The sequence below is a fragment of a genome, unplaced genomic scaffold (genome assembly GCF_019419815.1).
Source record: "Pyrus x bretschneideri cultivar Hongxiangsu unplaced genomic scaffold, Pyrus_bretschneideri_v1 Contig267, whole genome shotgun sequence".
NCBI classification, from domain to species: domain Eukaryota; kingdom Viridiplantae; phylum Streptophyta; class Magnoliopsida; order Rosales; family Rosaceae; genus Pyrus; species Pyrus x bretschneideri.
Genome location: NW_025999576.1, coordinates 580,594 through 601,532, shown reverse-complemented (window position 1 = coordinate 601,532; position 20,939 = coordinate 580,594). Strand labels below are relative to the sequence as shown.

The following is a 20,939-nucleotide window of genomic DNA, read 5'->3' as shown; positions in this document are numbered from 1 at the left end:
TTTTTTTGCCAAGGTCAAATGGCAAAGGCCTAAAAGTACTGGCCTTGGCCAGGGTTGAGTTGGTCTTAATATATCTCAATACATGATTATAAATATTGTTGAAATTATTGTTAACACTAAACATTTATTGATAAAAAAATCACCCATAAACAAAAGGAAAGTGAATAAGCTAATCAATTTTTTTAAATGTGGTTGCAAATCGAATGACGACTCCAACTACTTCAACGACATTTTTGCTTTTCCAATTCTTTAGAGCTTTGTTTATCTTTCACTTCTATAACAAAATGATTGTCTTTCACAAAGAAATATCAAATACAATTGACAAACATACTGTAATTTGACATGAAAATTTTGAATTATTGAGTGAATTCACCATTGAAGGCCTTAAGAGTTACCACTTTGAGTTTCTATGCATCCCTTGAACACTGCTCTTCAAATGTTTGACAGAATGTCTTAATGGACTATTGTGCAGTGCTTGCCTCCGCATGGTTTGTTGTATGCTTAATTGATATGTAATTTTATCTAATCGATGATTGATATACAATTATTTCTCGAAGAATTGCCGTTCGTATACTAAAGCTATTTTTTCATCATTTAAAATCTACTAATGCTAATGGTACATACAACTTGCCTTTTATAAGAGGGTTCTACACAATTATTCCACAATTACATATTGTGTCTCCAAAATAATGTGGTGTCTCACTATCACAACTTCATAGAACTTGAAAAATTGGCCTTCATTGAATACAACTTTACCAAAAGACAGAACTATACCAATATCCAAAAATAAAAATTGATGAAGAGGCAACTAACAACCCTAATAATTTTGCTACTCCACTCTACATAGAGGCTACCAATAATTATTTTTCAAATCATAAGAAACAATTGTTACAAATTCTTAAATCTCCAAGTGTGGCAGAGAGATTCAAGAGTACCTAAAACACAAGATTCCTTGTTTCAATTTTGGTGCAGTCGAACATTCATCATAGAACAAATTTGATGGCGTTGTCAACGACGTTCGCGCTAGTACCAAAATTGGAGGAACTATAATATTTATCTTCGAGTTCAAGGCAATCAACTTTCCAATGCCTTTCCTTGCGACAATAATTGCATGTATTGTTTCTGGTCTTAGATTTAGATCTCGAATTTCCTCTATTACTATTTAAACCATATTCTTTATCTTTGCCTCGTGCTACCAAAGTCTCAGAATGAGCATCATTCGAATTTCCAAATACTTTTTTCTTTAACTCTATTCTCCACACAAAGAGAATACTTTTAACATCGAGCTGATGCAGTGGTCAAGATATATTAACTGCAACTGACAGAATAACTCGTTTGGACTTGAGTTTAGTTTGGCCACAAGATTTCCACAAAATTCGCATACCAAGGAGCTAAAGAACAACAAAATCTAAGATTGATCCTCATCATCAATTTTATTATCCATATCTTTCAAATTCATGATAATCTTATTGAGGGAGACAAGATAAAGAGGGTTTCTGTAAAGAGAGTAGATAAAGTTTATAGATACAAAAAATTAAATTACTATATCACCTCCAACATCATACCATTTTTATTCATTTACTATAGTCATAATAGTTTATATAAAATTTAACAAACACTTCAATATTGTTTTTTTCGTTAAAAGCAGTTTTACAAAAAATATTTACCAAACACTCAATTGCTTTATTTTACATATGTTTATTCTTAACACACTAGTAGCAGTTTTTGTTAACAAACACAACAATACCAAACTAGCTTTATATGTTCGAGTGAGAGGGCTGTAAAAAAAATTCAAATGGTTGAGGTCATATTAGTAATAAACTAAATGAAGGCCACCAAAAGCATTCGTATATATACTGTTGGAAACTTGTGTTATGTGGGACTGCCAGTCCCACATCGCCCAAACCCTTTTCATACTAAGTCTTTATAAGTGATTTCACTCACTTATAGTTTGAAATGAATTGGGCCAAAGCCATGGACCTTGGGCCTTAGACTTGGAGAGTTTGGGTGTATATATTAAATGTCAAAGATGGGCCTTGGGGCCTTGGGGCTCTTGGGCCCAATTGCCCGACCTACATTTTGAAGCCGATCCAGTAAAAAATTAAAAACAAAAATTCAAAAACCGACCTGCCCCGACCCAAAACCCAATAGCCTCCTTCTCGGGTTGTTAAACCCCATTCCAAAAGTCGAAGGTCAGTTTCACCAGCAGCGCTGCTGAACTCCAAGAAGAAGAGAGGCGAGCAGCCTCCCCGAACCAAAACCCTCCCCCTTCTTCTCCACCCGCTTTCTCAGTCCACCATGGCCATTGGCCACTCTCTCCCAAGCTCAGGCCGTCAAGTCCCTCAACAAATCCCCCGGACGCCGCCGTTTCGTTGTAAGCCCTCTTTCTCACGCCGCCGTTTGAAGCTTCCAGCTCTTTGTTCGTCTTATTTCATGCTTCAAATTATTTTTTTGGTAATTTTATTTGCTGGCTTTTGTATTTGCAGTTCAAGAATTTCTTTGAGAGACTTGATGATGTCGAAATTGATGTTTTCCGAAGCCTCGATAAAGTTAAGTCGGAGCCGCATGAGGGCTCTACTTTTTTCCGGGACTGCCTCATCGAATGGAGGGTAATTCTTCAAGTTTGCTTAAGATTTTTCTCCATATGTATATATGCGTGTATATGTATATGTATTTTTTTTCTTCTGGGTTTTTGGTTTCATGATTGTTTTGCTGATTCGGGTGTAGGAACTGAACACGGCTGAGGATTTCATCTCTTTCTATGAGCAAATGACGCCGTTGGTCCAAACGTTGCCTTTGATTCTGTTGCACAAGGAAACCATAATCTCAGAACTCGTTTCGAGATTACAGATGGATGCAAGGCTGTCGCTTGAGCCCATTCTCACGTATGTTAGCTTATTTGACGCCAACCCTTTTGAGATATTTGATTGTTTAGTTGGAATTTAATGTTTTCCGAGATTGGAGATTTTTGTTTTCTTTCTCAATAAGCTGTGTTCTTGGGCAGGTTAATCGCCGCTCTGTCAAGAGATCTCTTGGAGGACTTTATCCCGTGAGTTTCGTCATCCTTTAGAATGAATTTAACTTGTAGCTGCTTGTTGTTTGTTGCTTTTACTTCCTTAATTGGTATTGAATATTCAAGGCGACTTGCTCCAGTGTACTGTAGAATCCCATCATGCCCTTTTGCTTTTGATGCATGTATTTATGGTCACTCTACGTGGTTTTTCTTCTTCTTCTTCCAGTTTCTTGCCGAGGATTGCTGATTCTCTAGTGTCTCTTCTAGAAAGTGGTACAGATAAGGAGCCAGAGATCATTGAGCAGGTCCAATTTATTTTAAGGATTGTTATTTAATTTTAATTTTTATTAGGTTTACAGGTTGGCATTTTAATTTCGACATGAACTCATAGTGTACGGTGGTTTTGTGCAGATCTTTACATCTTGGTCATCTATTATGATGTACTTACAAAAATATCTTGTACAAAAGATTAAGCATATACTAAAGTAAGTTCCTGTATCACTTAGTTATTTTGATTATTACGTTGAAGCAAACCATGTGCATTTATTGTAGACAAAAATATGTCTATTTTAACTTTCAGAATTTGATGGTGAAAATATTTCTTTGAGAAATATCAGATTATTTGAAAAATATGTTAATCAGGCTTAGTTAGTGTTTTCTTTGAGTTTTGAAAATTTTGGTATTGAGTTCCCTTTGGTCCAATTTGTACGAATAAGTGATTGTTACATTGCAATTTCATGTGAGGATGCATTTTTACTCTCTTTCCTCTCATAATCTCAGTTCTTATGATATATATAAATATATGTATATAATATATATACATGCATTTTGCAGGGTTACTGTAAAATTGAGGTACTATCCAAAATATCACATCCAAAAATGTATGGCAGAAGCGGTCTCATTCTTGCTGAGAAATGCACCCTTTGAACAACTTAAAGAAGGTACAACCTTGCATATTTTATGTTTTCACTTTTAGCCTGTTGGATTTTTTTTTGATGGGAAATGTAGGATTATCTCTATACAGGTCCCCTTGAAGCATGCTTTATAGCTTATTTATTTTGAATGATTGAGGGACCTTTTTTTTTACTTCAAAACAATGCAATTCTATGTGTTTTAACTGACTCTTCATCTCATGTTTAATGTGGTGACAATTATCATCTAGATGTTTGTGTTTTTCCCATGATACAATCAAATTTGTGATATACTGTGATTAATGAATAATAATCTGTAGTTTCTAACTTGATATGCACTACATACATCTGATGGAAAACTGACTTCCTTTATGTCTTAATTAATATTTTATGATTCTAAGCACTTGTAGCTGGATATGTAATTTTAGTTTAGATAACAATAAATTGTTGGCCATATTGCCGTATATTCTAGTGTTCTGTTGAAGACTTGAAGTAAGTTCCTTTAATGGGAATTGATAAATTTTTGTCCTCATTGAATTGGCACAGGTGTCAGAAAGATCATGTTTGAAGTTGTGAAGAAATCAACTGATACTAGAAAAGAGGGAGTCAGTAAATTACTGTATTTTGTCATGAGAGGAACCTCATCAAGGTTCCATTCTAGAGCTGAGAGAGTGTTGCATTTCCTGATGGACGACTTGATACTTTGCATTGGTGAACAATTCAACGAAGGCAAGTTTTTCTCTAAACAAAGGCTTTATGTACGTTTATTTTAGATGTCTTGAAAAATTGATTAGATATATTTTTGGATGTTATTGAATGTCTAGGGTAGCTGGATTTTAAAGCTCACTCATGTAGAGTCAGTGGAAAGCTTGTTCACTATGCTTTTACCTATTTTTATATCATATTGCTATTAATTATTGTTTATGGTAAAAGTGTATTTTTTGTTTCTATATTCACAGTTGATGCATGAATACTTTGTTGTCGGTCAAGGTTCATCTGATACTAATCCAAGACTACCCGAGTATGTTAGCAATTATGGCTTGCTAAAGTGTTATGTGAGAATGATTGTGTGGTTTAGGGGAAAAATGATGTTGGTAGTAAAATCTAAATTATATGTTTTTTTGGGTTTAATTGTTCATTTGTACATTGACTTTGTTGTTCTCTCTTCAATTTGTATGTTATGTGTAATGCAGCAGTATGTTTATAAAATATTATTGGACCATAAACTATATATTTGGGAGTTATATTGGTTTTGCTTGTCTTTGACCCTCTCTCTTTCTCCTGCAGGTTCAGAGACTGTTCTTGAAGTCTTAAAGTCTGCGTTAGAAAGTTTATGTGTGGATTTGGACTCCAAGGAATTGAACTTAATGTTCAATTGCTTATATCGGGAAATAACTGACTCTGTGATTAATGGAGGTGTTGAACGTTTAAGCCGCCTGTTGTTGTTGCTTGTTTTTACTGTGCAAGTTAAGAATGGCCAAAGGGTTTCTGGTGAGTGATAAGAATGTTTTTGTTTGCCTGAGTCCTTTATTTTACTGTCAAGCATTCCTTGCTCTTTAGTAATGACTAGGATGAATGCCCGCGCTTTGCTGCGGGTTTTTAGATGATGAATAATATTCATAGAAAATTGATTGAAAATGCTTTTGTAATATAATTGCATTCATAAATGTAGCAAGTTAGAGAACGTATGTTTAACATGAGTAACGTTTACAAAACCACATATTTACACAATTAGCTCCAAATGAAAGAAAAAGCAAGATATGGGTGAATTGATCTATAGAAAAAGTAATTTCATTTACATTGCTTATGTATTAAGTCAATATTGAGAGTCAGTATGCAATCAAAATTACTTGAATGAAAGTTTACGTTGACAATAGTTGCAAGGACGAAATATAGTGTCTTTGCATTAGAGACTGAAGTACCATGCAGTTTACACATATTTTGTTTGTTCATACAACATGACAAAATACATGTTCTGCAGGGGTTTGTATCATTCCAACAGTTGCAAAACATAATAAACATGTTTTTATGGTATGTACATTAGTTGACTTTAGTAGTTGAATTCGCAAAAAGTATATGTCCACGTTAGTGGGATGAGCAAAAAATATATATGTTTGATCCTTTGCAGTAGTCCATCACGATGTCTTCCATAGTTCATTTCTTTGGCGAATGAACATCTCCAACACTGAGCAGCAAAATAGAACAAAAAAGTAAGTAATTGTCCAAGTTGGCATAGATTATTGTAAACAATATGTCACTATACCTGTCTTTGATTTTCTTTGCCTGTGATCTACTTCTTAAAGCACTGATCGGACTTTTGTTTGCAGGTTCAACTTTTGGGACAACCAAGTTAGAGAATTCTGCTGAGATTCTGGTTGAATTAGTAGACCGTTGTTGGCTCCCCTCATCATGTTTGCTGTGAATACATGTCAAATTTAAAAAATATGGAAATGAGCATTATAAAGTGCATACATGATGTTTTTGTTTAATGAAATACCAACATTACTTGAAAGGGAAAAATTAACCTGTGAGCTTTTGAAGGTTCATTTTCAACAAATAGTGCTCTTTTTACACCCTTGTTTGTTGCAGCTGATTGGATTTGTTGAGTCTGAGATTCAAGGGTAGTAAAAGGGAGAGGGGTTGTTGCATCAATAACTTGTTTTCCAATGTTCTTAGCAGGTGTACATGGTACAATTGAACTAAGTTTTGGTTCAACTGATGTTTGTTCCTCAATTATTCCATGAACAACAAAGTCGGTGTTGCCAAACTCATTGTTTTGATTTCCAAAACGGAGCAGGAATTTTTTTGTGCTGTGAACCAATTCTTGGAGCTGTGGTGGCAAGACAGAAGAGTCATCATAGCCTTCTTCTATGACCAAAGAGTGGCAAGAAATACCCAAAAGTTTTTCAGCAGTCCTTCCAATCACTAAAAAGTTGAGTTGATTTGTGGCATCATCCACAATAAAATTCATCTTAAACCTAAATAAGAGATGAAGATGTCATGAGATGTGTTTTGCAGTTTAAAAAATTTGCAATAAAAACAATATTGATTGCAAAGAGATGTAAACAATGTAGAAAGAAGAAATTAGGAAATTACCATGGTTCAGGCATTTTTTTGAGCAGCCCATGCTCAAAGCATTGAAAGGTTTCATTTGTATTTCTCACACTTTTGTGGCAATACGGGCACGACTTGTACCACCATCCATTTGTCAGATCATAATCGACAATTGTTGCTTGACACATGAAACTTGTATTCTGGTATGATATAAAATTTTCAAATACAAATGACATTTTGAGAACAAAATCATAAACATGACATTTGCACCTTATAAAATGCATTTACACACAAAATATAAAGTAGAATATAGATTTTGGTCATGAAATGACATTTGGAAAATGTATATTGAATCACAAAATATAAATTGTTTAATTTTTTGTGTTGAAGCTTATAAATGAAGAAACAAACAAACAACATGACACTTTGTATACACAACACAGTATAAACTAAGAAACAATGTGATTTCCAAATTACAACAACCAATCAATTGCAAAGTAGTTGCATAATACAATTGACAAAATATGAGATAATTTAGTGATGGTGGATTGACCTTGTTTAATGTCGGATCAAGAAGAAGCAATTCTGCAATTGTCTTTTGTTCTGAATCAACGATAGTAGTACTTTTCCCATACTTTTCAGCAGAAGTTGGTAGAGTTTCAATGGGTGTTTTGAGGTATTCAAACCTGAGTTTCAAATTTTTAGGTCCAAGAATATAGACTATAAAATTAAAAACGAAAATAAATATTAAATAAGATTTGTGCACTCACTTTTGTTCATATTCTGAAAGTAGTGGGATATCAGGATTGAAAATACAAACCGTTGAGCCTGTGGTTCCCAGAACAGGTTTTCCTATAAATACAAAGAAAACAATTATAAATACAAAAGAAAAGCGATAACATTTAGATTTTGTTAAGATATAACCTTTATATTTCTTCACTTTGAGTGAAGTCAAAACAATGAAGACAGGAGGTGAAAGCGATTTTAATGCATCTTCTTGAAAGTTTGTTGCAGTTTCTGCCCACAGGGTAACTGTAACTTGTTCACCTCTACAATTGCAAAACGGAGTCAAAACTATTTATGTAATTTTTATATGGGTATATATGTATAAACATGTAATTATAGTTTAAGAGAAGTATAGTTTACCTAGTATTTTGAAGTTGCAGGTCTCGCTTTTTTTCAACTCTAATATTTTGCACAGTGATGTCTTCAATTGGTTGTAAAGCCATTAGACAACCAAAAACATCTACATACGATACAGTTATAAGAATCAGCTTATTAAGTTAAAAACTAAGAACAATGATTTTAGAATAGCGACAATCGTGAAAATTAGACGATTTACCTGTTAGGTGTACATCTTTATCAACTCTTTGGTCAAGGTTATCAAATTCAATCAAATTAAACCAATGCATTGGTATCACTTGATTTGGTTTCTCAACAGGGACTATGCTAGTGTTTTTGTTTAACTCAAGCATAGCATCGTGAGGGACAATTTTGCTTGACGTTCTGTTGTGGATAACACGAAATTTATCTATTTCATACACGATCCCAACTTTTAGATGCTCCAAAAAGAATTGGATGTCCCAGGGTTTCATGGTTGTCTGAATTGCATGTCCCTTTTGGATGGGAAAAACAAAATTAGATCGATTAGTTTTTAAATGAGCAAAAATTGCATTAAATCACATATCAAATAATGTATAAAGCATGTTTTGTATGGCTATAGCATACAGTAACATATGCATAAAAGCAAATCATACAAAGTAACAAAGTTACTATTTAATAGAATTGAAAATTTAAAGATTGACATTTATACAAAAAAATGCATAAAATGATGTAGATTTTAAATATTTTCTCATATGCATTAAAGATTGAAATTGTAATACAAAACCAGATGGAATGTAAATAAATGAGAAGGAAAAATTGAAGTAATACTAATTGTATGATAAATGCATTTCGACATATATAAATTTGTACCTATTTAATAATGAAAAAAAAAGTGTAAAGATTTAACCTCTTTGTCAACAAAGACACAGTCCAAACTTGCAGGTTGATGATCAGCTCCAATATTTTTTGTCACCCAAATTCTGCATATCCTAACTTGTAGTTTGCTTATTGGGTTGTATGGTAACAAAAGACGAATTGGCATATGCTCCATCAATCTATACAAAGTAAATTTAAAAGCAAATAAAAACTTTAAAATCATACAACACACAGATGAAACAAAGAATACATTAGAATTCAAAAAAATAGGTAAAAAGAGAAAAACAAAAATGAATGGATAAACACAAACCAACACACCTTCATGTAAACGATTCAAAACATCTTTATAAACAATGTTCTTTGTGTATCCGTAAGGCATATCACAATCATGAGCAATCACAATTTTAAGACCCTTTTTTGAGGTGACCCTAGATAATGCAACGTAGAGCTGTCCATTAGAAAAAACTGTTTGAGATAGAAATAGCCCAACAATCTTCAAAGATTGTCCTTGACTCTTATTAATTGTCATTGCATAGCAAATTCTGAGAGGAAATTGTCTTCTTCGCAAAGTAAACGGATATTTATTTTGTGATGACTCAGTAATGATTCTTGGAATGTAAACTCTTTCACCAATGTTGCTACCCGTTATGATCTTTGCTTCCACAATTCTATCAGTTAATTGCATCACCACCAATCTTGTGCCATTACACAATCCAGAACTTTGATTTAAATTCCTAAGCAACATTACTGGCATACCGACTTTTAATGCCAGCTTGTGGTGTGGCAAACCAGGTAAGTCAAGTTGGTTCAAAAATTCTAATGGGTATAGTATATCAAGATTTTCAACATTTTCTGTTGAAGAAGACACAGAATCAAAACTAAGATATGTGCGATTTTCACCAGGCACCATAGTTAACATAAAATCATTTATTTCAGTCACTGTGTCATTTCGCGGTGTAACAATAGCTCTTTCTTTCAAATATGACACATCATGAAAATTTCTTTGAAAATCTGTGTACACTGTTGAAACCATTTTTTCAATGGGATTGTCTTCAAAATCAATGAGAAAGTCTTTTGATATTTCAACCCAAGAATTTTCTTCATCAGTTGACAATATAGAATTAGCGACACTACCGTTTCCAATTTGTAATATCCAATTAGCAAAATCAGTCAACTCTTGTTTTTCCTTTTCATTCAAACCTGTTTTTGAAAGTCTCATGTTTTCTTTGAGAAAAAAAATGGTTAAATAAGGCCAAAGATAAGAGCTTGTCAACGAAGCTTCAACAATGTCAGCCTTAGTTCCATTTGGGACAATAGGTAAAATTTGTCTAAAATCACCTCCAAAGAGAATTGGCTTTCCTCCAAATGGCAAATCGTCAAAACCTGGTTTTGAACCTTTGAGAACATCACGAAGAGATCTATCTAAAGTTTCAAAACATTGTTTATGATTCATTGGTGCTTCATCCCAAACAATAAGAGCTGCATCACTAATTAATTGTGCTATGAGTTCCTTTTTTTATTTCACAAAGTGAACAATCTGTAATGCTAATAGGGATTTTAAATCGAGAGTGTGCAGTTCTTCCTCCAGGAAGCAAAAGGGAGGCAATTCCAGATGAAGCTACTGCCAAAACAATATGGTTTTCTGATCTAATCTTAGCTATGATAGTAGTCCACAAAAAAGTTTTACTAGTCCCACCATGTCCATGACCAAAAAACATACCAGGCTTATTATGATCAACTACCTTTATGACACTATCATAAACAATTTTTTGTTCTCTATTCAATTGTGCAACCAACTGTGAATGTTGCTCTTTCAATGATTCAGTGTCGTAGTTTAACTCCTCTCTTAAACTTCTATTCTTAAGTCTATCTATGACATCTTTGCTTGGAATTGGGAGATGATGCTTAGATAGAGAACTATTTGAAGCAACAAACAACTTTTCTAACTCATACAAAAGAGAATTTTTAAGTTCATCCTCATACTTAGACATATCTTGCAAGCCAAAAGCATTAATCATCTTTATCGAGATGTCATCACACATCATTTTCCAATGTGTCTCAAACAAAGTTGCTGGATCAGCAACATCACAAAACAAAACTAATGTAACAAACAATTGTCGCAATTGATGCGATGATGCGGTAACCATCGCTTCTAACATTGCATTGTTCCACTCCTTGTCATCTCCCAATAGGCCAAGCGAGTTGCATGCAGCCTGAAATGTGGGTTGAAGAACACCTCTAATTGTTCTTAAATCATCAAAACAAAAGCCACCTGTTTTAATAAAAATGAGAGTTGAGCCTTTAATGAATATTTTGATTCTTTGGAATACCCTCATTAGTTTTTAAAATGACAATGTTTAATGTTCTAAACTCATTTTTTCCTTTGGAGAACAAAGTCACTGCCACCACCTGCCAATATAAACACTAACTTAACACCACAATTGCTATCATCCCTGTCATTATTGGTAAGACCACCACCACAATTGTTACCACCAATATTGCCACCACTAATGTTGTCACCATCGCCGCCACATTATTGTTGCCACTGCCACCATCACCACCATACACCTCCATTACCACTACAACCACAACTGCCCCTACCACCATTATTACCTCTACACCCTAACCACCAGACTTGACTATTGGCCCCAACACCATGCCACTACCTTTATCGTTGTCACCACCACTACCGCCACTAGCACCACCACGGTCCTCGCCACCGCTTCTCATTGTCACCATCCTCACTACCATGTCAATTAAGCCACAGCAAAAACAGCTTTTAAAAAAAACATGGCAATTCCAAATTGACCCTAAATCTGTCTCCAGACTAGCATAACGGGAAATGAATGGTCAGATACTCATTTTCGGGCACGTGTCCCAAAAACAGACATTGAAGGCAGCATTCGGCGGTCCCGCCCTTGAGAACTACACCAGAGAAAACAATGAAAAAAAATGAGATCATGTTTTATATTTATGTTTTTGGACTGGACAATACTCGAGTATGTATGCAGAAAAACAAAAAATAATGACAATTACTTGGTAAAGTCGAATGGACTTGGCTTAATGTACGGTCTTAATTTGGTTGAAAATTGCAGGCCTTGGTATCGAATGATTGAACAAAAAACAAACCGTATAGTTGTCAACCGAATTGAAATGCGTGACTTTTATGCCAATTTGTAACAATGCAAAAGGCAAAAAACGTTACCAAACCCTCAACATCGCCAACTCAGTCCTCATTTATTGTTAATTAGTTTGTTAATATATTAGATGCGATGTGACGGAGATATACGAATTGGCCAATTACACCTTTGCTCCTCGTTAGTTTAGAATGTTTTACTTTTGTTCTTGTAGTTTCGACTTTAGCAATTTTAGTCATGTAGTTTGCTTACTTTTACTGTTTTGATCTGTGATGGCTTTACCCATTAAAATTGAAGATAAAAAATGTTGTTCCACCATATGCATGTGTTGTTCACACATTTTCGACATTTTGGGTTGTTTTCCCAAGTTTTCATAGCACCAGTCCATGAAAACAATGAATTTTGAGCCTGTAAATTGGAGCTTTAGGGTTCTTGGGGAATTTGGAATGTCGCTTTGGCTACGTTCTCACAAACTCATGCACTTCAAACGTCAAAAATGTTCAACCATGACACATGCACATCCTACCATTATAGGTTTCCTCCAGTTTTAAAAAGAGTTTTTACCGATTGGGACCAAAATTGCAAAAATAAGCAAATTAAGGAGCCAAAGTTGCAAAAATAAGTTAAGTACGCATTAAAGTTGGTCAAATTTAAAACTACAGGGACCAAAAGTGAAATTTTCCAATTTTAAGTACAGTAACTCTCAAATGGAATATTTCTTATCATGCAGAACGAAAGCATGAAGACAAATTTCACAGTTGCCAAGATAACAGTAAGCCTTGGATCATGACCTAATTGGAATTACAGCAGCAAACATTCATACAGGATGAGATTGCCGGCTTGTTTTTGTTTTAATATATAAATCTTGGTTCTTAATATTTGTGGTTAAATAGGTGATGAAGTTGTATAAAGTCTAGAGCCTTGAAAGTTCTAACATTTCAGATCCTCCTGCAAAAATGGGGCACAAAAACAGCATGTTTCGATACGCAGATGGCACCGATAAGTTGTTGATGTTCTTCGGGACGATAGGCAGCATCGGTGACGGGTTGCAGAACCCTCTCATGATGTATGTTCTTAGTGAGGTTATTAATTCTTACGGGAAGGGTCAGGTCACAAATGCAGATGTAGACAAGGTAATTAAGCATGGTAAATTTTCTCAGTATTTCTTGCAGTACAAGGCATTTAACTGCGTTGAGTATTTGCAGCACTTGCTAGTTTTGATTCTCCTTTTTCCAGTTTGCACTCAGGTTATTCTATGTTGCAATTGGAGTTGGATTAGCAGCATTTGTTGGTACGTAAATTCGAATGTTAATTAGTAATTACTAGCTTTCCGGGTTATCTGAAGTTTTTCCAATAATTTTCCCTGAGTTTTCTTGCTTGAAGGAAAGAATGAAAGATTAAACATTAGAACATGAACCTAATCGCTTTCGTGGTAATTACTACTTCTGCAGAAGGGTTATGTTGGACACGAACGGCGGAGAGGCAGACTTCTAAAATGAGAATGGAATATATGAAATCTGTTCTTAGACAAGAAGTTTCCTTCTTTGACACCCAGACTGCTGGTTCTTCAACAACATTCCAAGTTATCTCGATCATCTCCTCCGATGCCACCGCGGTCCAAGTTGCCTTGTGTGAGAAGGTAAGAGTTCTTTTCATTATAAATCCAACATATTCTTGAGAGTTTACGCACCGATTTGAAGAACATGCGCATGAATTTGGCGATCAAGTATATGTTTGCTGCTTTCTTTAATGCAGATACCTGACTGCCTGACGTACATGTCAACTTTCTTCTTCTGCCATATATTCGCCTTTAAGCTGTCATGGAGGCTGACGTTGGCAGCTATGCCGCTTTCAATCATGTTCATAGCTCCGGGACTTGTATTCGGAAAGATCCTGATGGGGCTGGTAATGAAGGGAATTGCAGCTTATGGAGTTGCTGGGGGAATTGCTGAACAAGCAATTTCTTCAGTAAGAACCGTGTACTCATACGTTGGAGAGAACCAAACGCTGAATAGGTTCAGCACTGCACTTCAGACAGTTACTGAACTTGGAATAAAGGTAGGTTTGGTAAAGGGAGTGCTGATGGGAAGCATGGGAATGATCTATGTCGGTTGGGGTTTTCAAGCTTGGGTCGGGACTTATTTGGTTACTCAGAAAGGCGAAGATGGCGGTCATGTTTTTGTAGCCGGTTTCAATGTCCTCATGGGAGGCTTGTGAGTTAACTTACCACTGCATTTCATTTCAATAGTTCACTTTCGATCTTGAACTTATAATCTAAGGTTGTTATTGCAGGAGTATTTTAAGTGCACTCCCAAACTTAACTGGCATCACCGAGGCATTAGCAGCTACAACTCGAATCCTTGAAATGATTGATCGAGTTCCTAGTATCGACACTCAAGACAGAAAAGGGAAGGCTTTGTCACATGTCAAAGGAGAAATAGAATTCCAAGACATTTACTTCAGTTACCCATCGAGACCTGATACCCCAGTCTTACAAGGCTTGAGTCTTAAGATTCCGGCTGGTAAGAGTGTAGGTCTAGTTGGGGGCAGTGGTTCGGGCAAGTCAACCACCATTGCATTGCTCGAAAGATTTTATGACCCCATTGAAGGAGAAATTCTGTTGGATGGACACAAAATTCGTAGACTTCAGGCGAAATGGTTGAGATCCCAGATCGGTCTAGTTAATCAGGAACCTGTTCTGTTCGCAACTTCCTTAAAAGAGAACATACTTTTCGGAAAGGAAGGGGCCTCAATGGACGAAGTAATAACTGCGGCCAAAGCTGCAAATGCACATGACTTCATCGTCAAGTTACCAGATGGATATGAAACTCAAGTATAATATCTTCCACACGGAAATCAACTTTTGATTTCCATGCTTAGTTTTCTTATTAAACTCAACGATTGAACTAGATTTGTATAATGTTATGGTGATAAAAAAAAAAAAAAAAATTTAAGCATGTAATTGATCTGAAATGAACTTCTCAGAAACTGATCACGTCACATGTTACTGATTATAACATCATTTGTATTTTTCCAGGCTGGCCAATTCGGATTCCAACTGTCTGGTGGGCAAAAGCAGCGGATTGCCATAGCGAGAGCTCTGCTGAGGGATCCGAAAATTCTGCTTCTTGATGAGGCAACTAGCGCACTGGATGTGCAATCAGAAAGAGTAGTGCAGGAGGCAATTGATCAGGCATCAAAAGGGAGGACAACAATCATCATTGCCCATCGCCTTTCTACAATCCGAACAGCAGACTTGATTTTTGTTCTTCAAGCCGGGAAAGTAGTAGAATCAGGCTCACACAATCAACTAATGCAAAAGAAAGGGGAACAAGGAGGCGAATACTTCAAGATGGTACAAATGCAGCATATGGCAGCCAAAAATGAGGATTATGAGGATTTCAGTTCTCAAATATATGAAAAGCCTCGCCATAGGATGAGTGTTACGCCAAGCCCCATTAGTTTCAGATCAGTTACTCCTTCTCCAGCCTTCAACACCACACCGATGTCTATGTCCATGGGAACACCCTACTCTTTCTCTGTCCAATATGATCCAGAAGATGAAAGTGACGATGAAGGCTTCAAGCACCCGAATCATCCTCCTTCCCAATGGCGTCTGCTAAAAATGAATGCACCAGAATCTGGACAAGCCTTACTTGGATGCTTGGGTGCAATAGGATCCGGGGCAGTACAACCTATAAACGCCTATTGTGTAGGATTGCTTATATCAGTCTACTTCCTCCAGGACAAATCTGAAATTAAGAGACAATCCAGAGTCTTGTCCCTCGTTTTCTTAGGCATTGGCGTTTTCAACTTCTTCACCAATCTCCTCCAACACTACAATTTTGCAGTCATGGGAGAAAAGTTGACAACAAGGGTAAGAGAGAAAGTGCTTGAAAAGCTGCTGACCTTTGAGATCGGGTGGTTTGATCAAGATGAGAACACAAGTGCAGCTATTTGTGCAAGGTTAGCCACCGAAGCAAACATGGTTAAATCTCTTGTTGGGGACCGGATGTCATTGCTGGTCCAAGCAGTTTTCGGGGCTTGCTTTGCTTACACAGTAGGACTTGTGTTGACATGGAGGCTAGCCCTTGTGATGATAGCAGTGCAGCCACTAGTCATCGGGAGTTTTTATGCTAGAAGCATCCTAATGAAGAGCAGTGGTGAGAAAGCACGAAAAGCTCAAAAGCAAGGAAGCCAATTGGCGAGCGAAGCTGTCAACAACCACAGAACTATAACCGCTTTTTCTTCTCAAAAAAAGATCTTGGGGCTGTTTGGTGCTACCTTGAAAGGTCCAAAGAAGGATAGTATTAAACAGTCGTATGTTTCAGGTGCTGGTTTGTTTAGCTCCCAATTCTTCAACACTGCCGCTACAGCTTTAGCATACTGGTACGGTGGAAGGCTACTGGTGGACGGGAAGATAACTCCAAAGGAACTCTTCCAGGCATTTTTGATACTGCTATTCACCGCTTATATCATTGCAGATGCCGGAAGCATGACTTCTGATATATCTAAAGGAAACAGTGCCATTCAATCAGTTTTCGCAATGTTAGACAGGAAAAGTGAGATTGATCCGGATGACCAATGGGGACTTGAAATCAAGAGAAGGATCAAGGGTCGCGTCGAGTTCAGAAATGTTTTCTTTTCATATCCAACAAGACCTGAGCAGATGATCCTTAAGGGATTGAGCCTCAGAATCGATGCAGGCAAGACAGTGGCGCTGGTTGGGGGAAGCGGTTCTGGAAAATCCACCATTATCGGACTCATTGAGAGGTTTTACGACCCAATGAAGGGAACAATATGCATAGATGAGCAGGATGTCAAGAACTATAACTTGAGACTGTTGAGGTCACACATTGCATTAGTCAGTCAGGAGCCTACTCTATTTGCTGGAACAGTCCGCGAAAATATTGCCTACGGAAAACAGAAAGCGAAAGAATCTGAGATAAAGAGGGCTGCAAGTCTTGCCAACGCTCATGAATTCATCAGGTAAGAGATTACATTTGACAATAATACACGAAAAAGATTATGTCGATTTGCAGTTTCATAATATGTTAAGATTTCTCACTTTTCGTATATTTTGTAGTGGAATGGATGATGGTTATGATACATACTGTGGAGAAAGAGGAGTTCAGTTATCAGGTGGTCAGAAACAAAGGATTGCAATAGCTCGGGCGATACTAAAGAACCCGTCAATCCTCCTACTAGATGAAGCTACCAGCGCGCTTGACAGCGTGTCGGAAAAGGCAGTTCAAGAAGCGCTTGAAAAGATGATGGCTAGCAGAACATGTATCGTCATTGCTCACCGGCTATCTACGATACAGAAGGCCAACTCCATTGCCGTGATCCAGAACGGGAAGGTAGCGGAACAAGGCTCACATAACGAATTGATTTCGTTGGGGCGCAACGGAGCGTACTACAATCTAATAAAACTACAAGCTGGTAGCTTACCTCCTAGCTGAACCAGAGAAATGGTGACCAAGTATTTAAGGATGTTGCATTGTAATATGTAGATTGGCTTTGAATAGTTACCTCAATTTTTTGTTAAATATGACAAGGAATTTATATGCAGCTTGTACTTTTACTTGGCAGAGGGAGATTAATTTATATTATACATAGGCTTGATATAAGAAACTCCATTACCATTTGTATCCGTGTCATGAGAAGTTATTCTAACTCAAACATGACATATTAATTTATCGCGTCCAAATACACGAACTCAAACTCATTTGCAAATTTAAAGCATCATGCCTTTCTCTCTCATCAAGTATCAACTAATTAACAAACTAATATCAAGTTTTGTATAAATAAAAGTAGAAGTCTTCTAAAACTACAACAACTTCAAGCATAACCGAATCTCCAAACATATCATGTCACTATCATGTTTTACCCATTTTTGCATACTTATCAAAGAAAAGACCGAGAATTTTTCAAGGCTTTACTTTTCTTCCTTGGCATCGTTATTATTTTTTTCCAACCCATTTATTTTCCAACCCACCCACACACCACTCATTAAGGATCACGATCCTCTCCTGATCTAAGGATGATGATCCTCATGACTAAGAAGTGTGGACCGTTGGATGAAAATCTAATGGTTACAAACAGGAAGATCCCTTTAAAATTATAATAATTATAACTGTTGAATTTTCATCTAACAGTCCATATTCATTGATCATGAGGATCCTCATCCTTAGATCAGGAGAGGATCCTCAGTGAATCATTAACTCCAGGGAGGATTTATAATAAATGGTATAGAAAGAAAGAGAAACAAACTCAAGAGTGCAATTGGGTCAAATCAGTGCGTTTGGAAAAATAAACAACATGACGGTGTTATAAATCTCGATCCTTAGGTGAGCAGGATTGTGATTTGACTAATATTGCATTGTCTACCGTCTATCACAAAAAATTAAATAGAATATATTTTTGGTACAAAAAATTGGGACTAATTTCTTCATCCTAAGTGAAAAAATAGGAAAATGGATCATTTCCGGATCTTTTCCATCAAATCCTCTTAATTAATCAATCCGGTCCTTAAAATTTGATCGAACGATTACAAACAGAAATTCTTTTAAAATTTATAATAACTTTAACTTTTAGTTTAAATTTCAAGAATTCGAATTGATTGATTGGGAGAATTTAGTAGAAGGGATCCGGAGCTTTCCAAAAAATAGCACTGAATGCAAATCAACGAAATAAAAAATAAATCACAAAAAATTGAGCAAAATCAAAACCAAGAAATTGGACAAAATCCCGACCTGCCCAGAAAAGAAGCCAATCAGGTGATGATCTGGTGCGGCAGAGAGCTTGATATCCTTCTTGTTGACTTTCCCACCGGAGTCATTGACCTGCACGTCAGCCCCAACATTCAGCCTGTGCCTCTTGGTCTTCCAAAACATGATCTTGAACCTCACAGCAGTGGCCAAATCCACCCTGAAATTCACACTCCCATTGGGTTGGACCCCACTGGACACCGCGGTCCAGTTGAGCCCCTCTTGGGGGCCCACGACCACGTTCTTGGTGGCCGTCTTCTGGTGGCCTTGGTAGAACCGGGGCACAGCAGAAGTTGCTACGGGCTTGGCGGTGGCGTTGGGCTGAAGCCGGAAGGTGAGGTTGACGGCGTCGTAGAAAACTCCCTTGTCATTGTTGGTGTTCTTGAGGCGGAGGGTGACGAAGAGGGTGTTGTTTTTGGTGTCGTTTAGGGTCCGGTTGAGGGCAGGAAGGTAAAATGAGCGGATGGTGCACTTGGGGTTGGTGGTGCGGAGGCTCAGCCACATGAAGAGGGCTGTGAGGCCGAGCGAGAATATGAAGCTGAAGCAGCACCTGCAGCACCCTTCTGACTGACCCGCCATGTTTGTGGTAAGAGAGAGAAATGTGAACAGGGTTTAGAGAGAGAAACTATTGGAAAAAATATTATTGATACTCTGGGTCTTGGTCACTTCACTTGGTGTTTGTTTAATCTTTATTAAGTCTGTGGTCTTTATATAATCTTTATTAAAGTCTTTGGTAATTTAATCTTTAGTAAAGTCACTTGGTCCATATTTATATTCTTGTAAGTTTGTAACGGGTATATACTCGACAATATGCTGTATGTTGCTTCCTCGAGCGTACATGCTTTTGTGTTAACCTCAAGAGACTAATGCAAATCTTATCAAACAAGTTTTTAAAGTTTAAAATTTTAAAAAGTGTTTTTGAGTTCAAAAAAAAGCTTGATTCAAGTATAGTACCAAACATTTACTTTAAGTTATCTAAGATTTAATTATCGCTCAATAAGTTACTTAGTATTATGGTTTTGTAGTATTCCTTTTCATTTGTAAGTGAGAGGTCTTAGGTCCGATTCTTGCCAAAGGCAAATTTGAATCTCATTATTGCTAGTCTATTGTGAAGTTAAGCCGACCCTCTCTCATATAATATAGATAATATCGTTTGTTAAAAAAAAAAAAATTTTTTTTTATCACTCAATAAAATTCATATAAAATATTTAAAAAGTTGTTGGGTGTTTTGAGCGATTTAAAAATAGGATTGAAGGAGGGTTCCAAGAAATTTGGTAGAATAAGACCACTCCTTTTTCATAATAAAGTAAAATGACCTTACATACAACTCCAAGGAAATTGCCAAGTTTTTACCTTCAACGACTCAAGAATTCAAGTCCATGCGCAACTTGATTGCTCAGAAAGTAGGGCATAATGTGCCTCTTGAAACCGTGTGATACATATTTGTTTCTCTCCATCTTACTCGTCTATAGACTGATACAAAAATGAATACATTACAATATCTATCATAGGACTATTTAAAAAAAAATGAATTCAAGATTAACTTAAAAAAAAAAAAAGCATATTCTTTAAAAACACAAAAAATGAGTTTTTAGAATTTTTAAACTTAAAACTCACTCTTTTCTTTTCTCTCATTCAATTTTACTCCAAATCTATCTCTCTTTTCTTCTTTCTCTGTGCTTCTCTCTCCTCTAATCCATTCTCTTCATTTTATCTCTCCTTCCTTCTTTCTCTCTCCTCTCAATCTCCCTTGATCCTCTTTCTTCTTTTTCTGTCTTTGATTTATTTGTCTAGTTTAAGTTTTAAGATTTAAAATTTTTAAATCTCATACCAAGCAGTTTTTGAGTCTTCAAAAAAAAAAAAAAAAAAATTCAAGAGATGTTTTTGAGAAATGATGATTTTTTTTTAATAGGATACCAAATAGACCCTTACATTTTGCACCCTCAGGTTTTGGTGCAATTGCAACCTCAATGTCTGACACAGTGGTGGATCCAGGAAATAATGCTAGGGGGGTCAATAAGAATAGAGCGCATTGGTAGGAAATTTTTCTTACCAGAAATAGCATGCATATCGC

General features: G+C 36.3%; 4 protein-coding genes across 4 annotated transcripts; 2 read left to right on the top strand and 2 right to left on the bottom strand.

Annotated features, from left to right (window-relative positions):
* Nucleotides 1-2,298: 2,298 nt before the first annotated feature.
* Nucleotides 2,299-5,438, top strand: LOC103937031 (U3 small nucleolar RNA-associated protein 20). The gene is made up of 9 exons (XM_048587447.1): nucleotides 2,299-2,337; nucleotides 2,487-2,609; nucleotides 2,728-2,885; nucleotides 3,005-3,049; nucleotides 3,240-3,318; nucleotides 3,425-3,498; nucleotides 3,848-3,954; nucleotides 4,471-4,653; nucleotides 5,212-5,438. Exons 1-9 carry the CDS (start codon nucleotides 2,299-2,301, stop codon nucleotides 5,421-5,423), a joined length of 1,020 nt encoding a protein of 339 aa, XP_048443404.1. The 3' UTR covers nucleotides 5,424-5,438.
* A 363-nt stretch (nucleotides 5,439-5,801) lies between these two features.
* Nucleotides 5,802-9,345, bottom strand: LOC108866388. The gene is made up of 10 exons (XM_048587428.1): nucleotides 8,990-9,345; nucleotides 8,321-8,594; nucleotides 8,125-8,224; nucleotides 7,903-8,027; nucleotides 7,749-7,830; nucleotides 7,532-7,664; nucleotides 7,021-7,178; nucleotides 6,450-6,902; nucleotides 6,188-6,340; nucleotides 5,802-6,109 (listed from the first exon to the last, which is right to left on the bottom strand). The coding sequence occupies exons 1-10, from the start codon at nucleotides 9,335-9,337 to the stop codon at nucleotides 6,079-6,081; spliced, it is 1,857 nt and encodes a 618-aa protein (XP_048443385.1). The 5' UTR covers nucleotides 9,338-9,345; the 3' UTR covers nucleotides 5,802-6,078.
* A 3,650-nt stretch (nucleotides 9,346-12,995) lies between these two features.
* LOC103948765 (ABC transporter B family member 15-like) lies at nucleotides 12,996-18,238 on the top strand. Its single transcript, XM_048587423.1, has 7 exons — nucleotides 12,996-13,228; nucleotides 13,332-13,382; nucleotides 13,504-13,734; nucleotides 13,851-14,308; nucleotides 14,388-14,928; nucleotides 15,133-17,084; nucleotides 17,182-18,238. The coding sequence occupies exons 1-7, from the start codon at nucleotides 13,052-13,054 to the stop codon at nucleotides 17,555-17,557; spliced, it is 3,786 nt and encodes a 1,261-aa protein (XP_048443380.1). The 5' UTR covers nucleotides 12,996-13,051; the 3' UTR covers nucleotides 17,558-18,238.
* A 318-nt stretch (nucleotides 18,239-18,556) lies between these two features.
* LOC103948764 (protein NDR1-like) lies at nucleotides 18,557-19,574 on the bottom strand. The gene has a single exon (XM_009359829.3). It carries the CDS (start codon nucleotides 19,442-19,444, stop codon nucleotides 18,800-18,802), a length of 645 nt encoding a protein of 214 aa, XP_009358104.2. The 5' UTR covers nucleotides 19,445-19,574; the 3' UTR covers nucleotides 18,557-18,799.
* Between the last annotated feature and the right edge of the window lie 1,365 nt (nucleotides 19,575-20,939).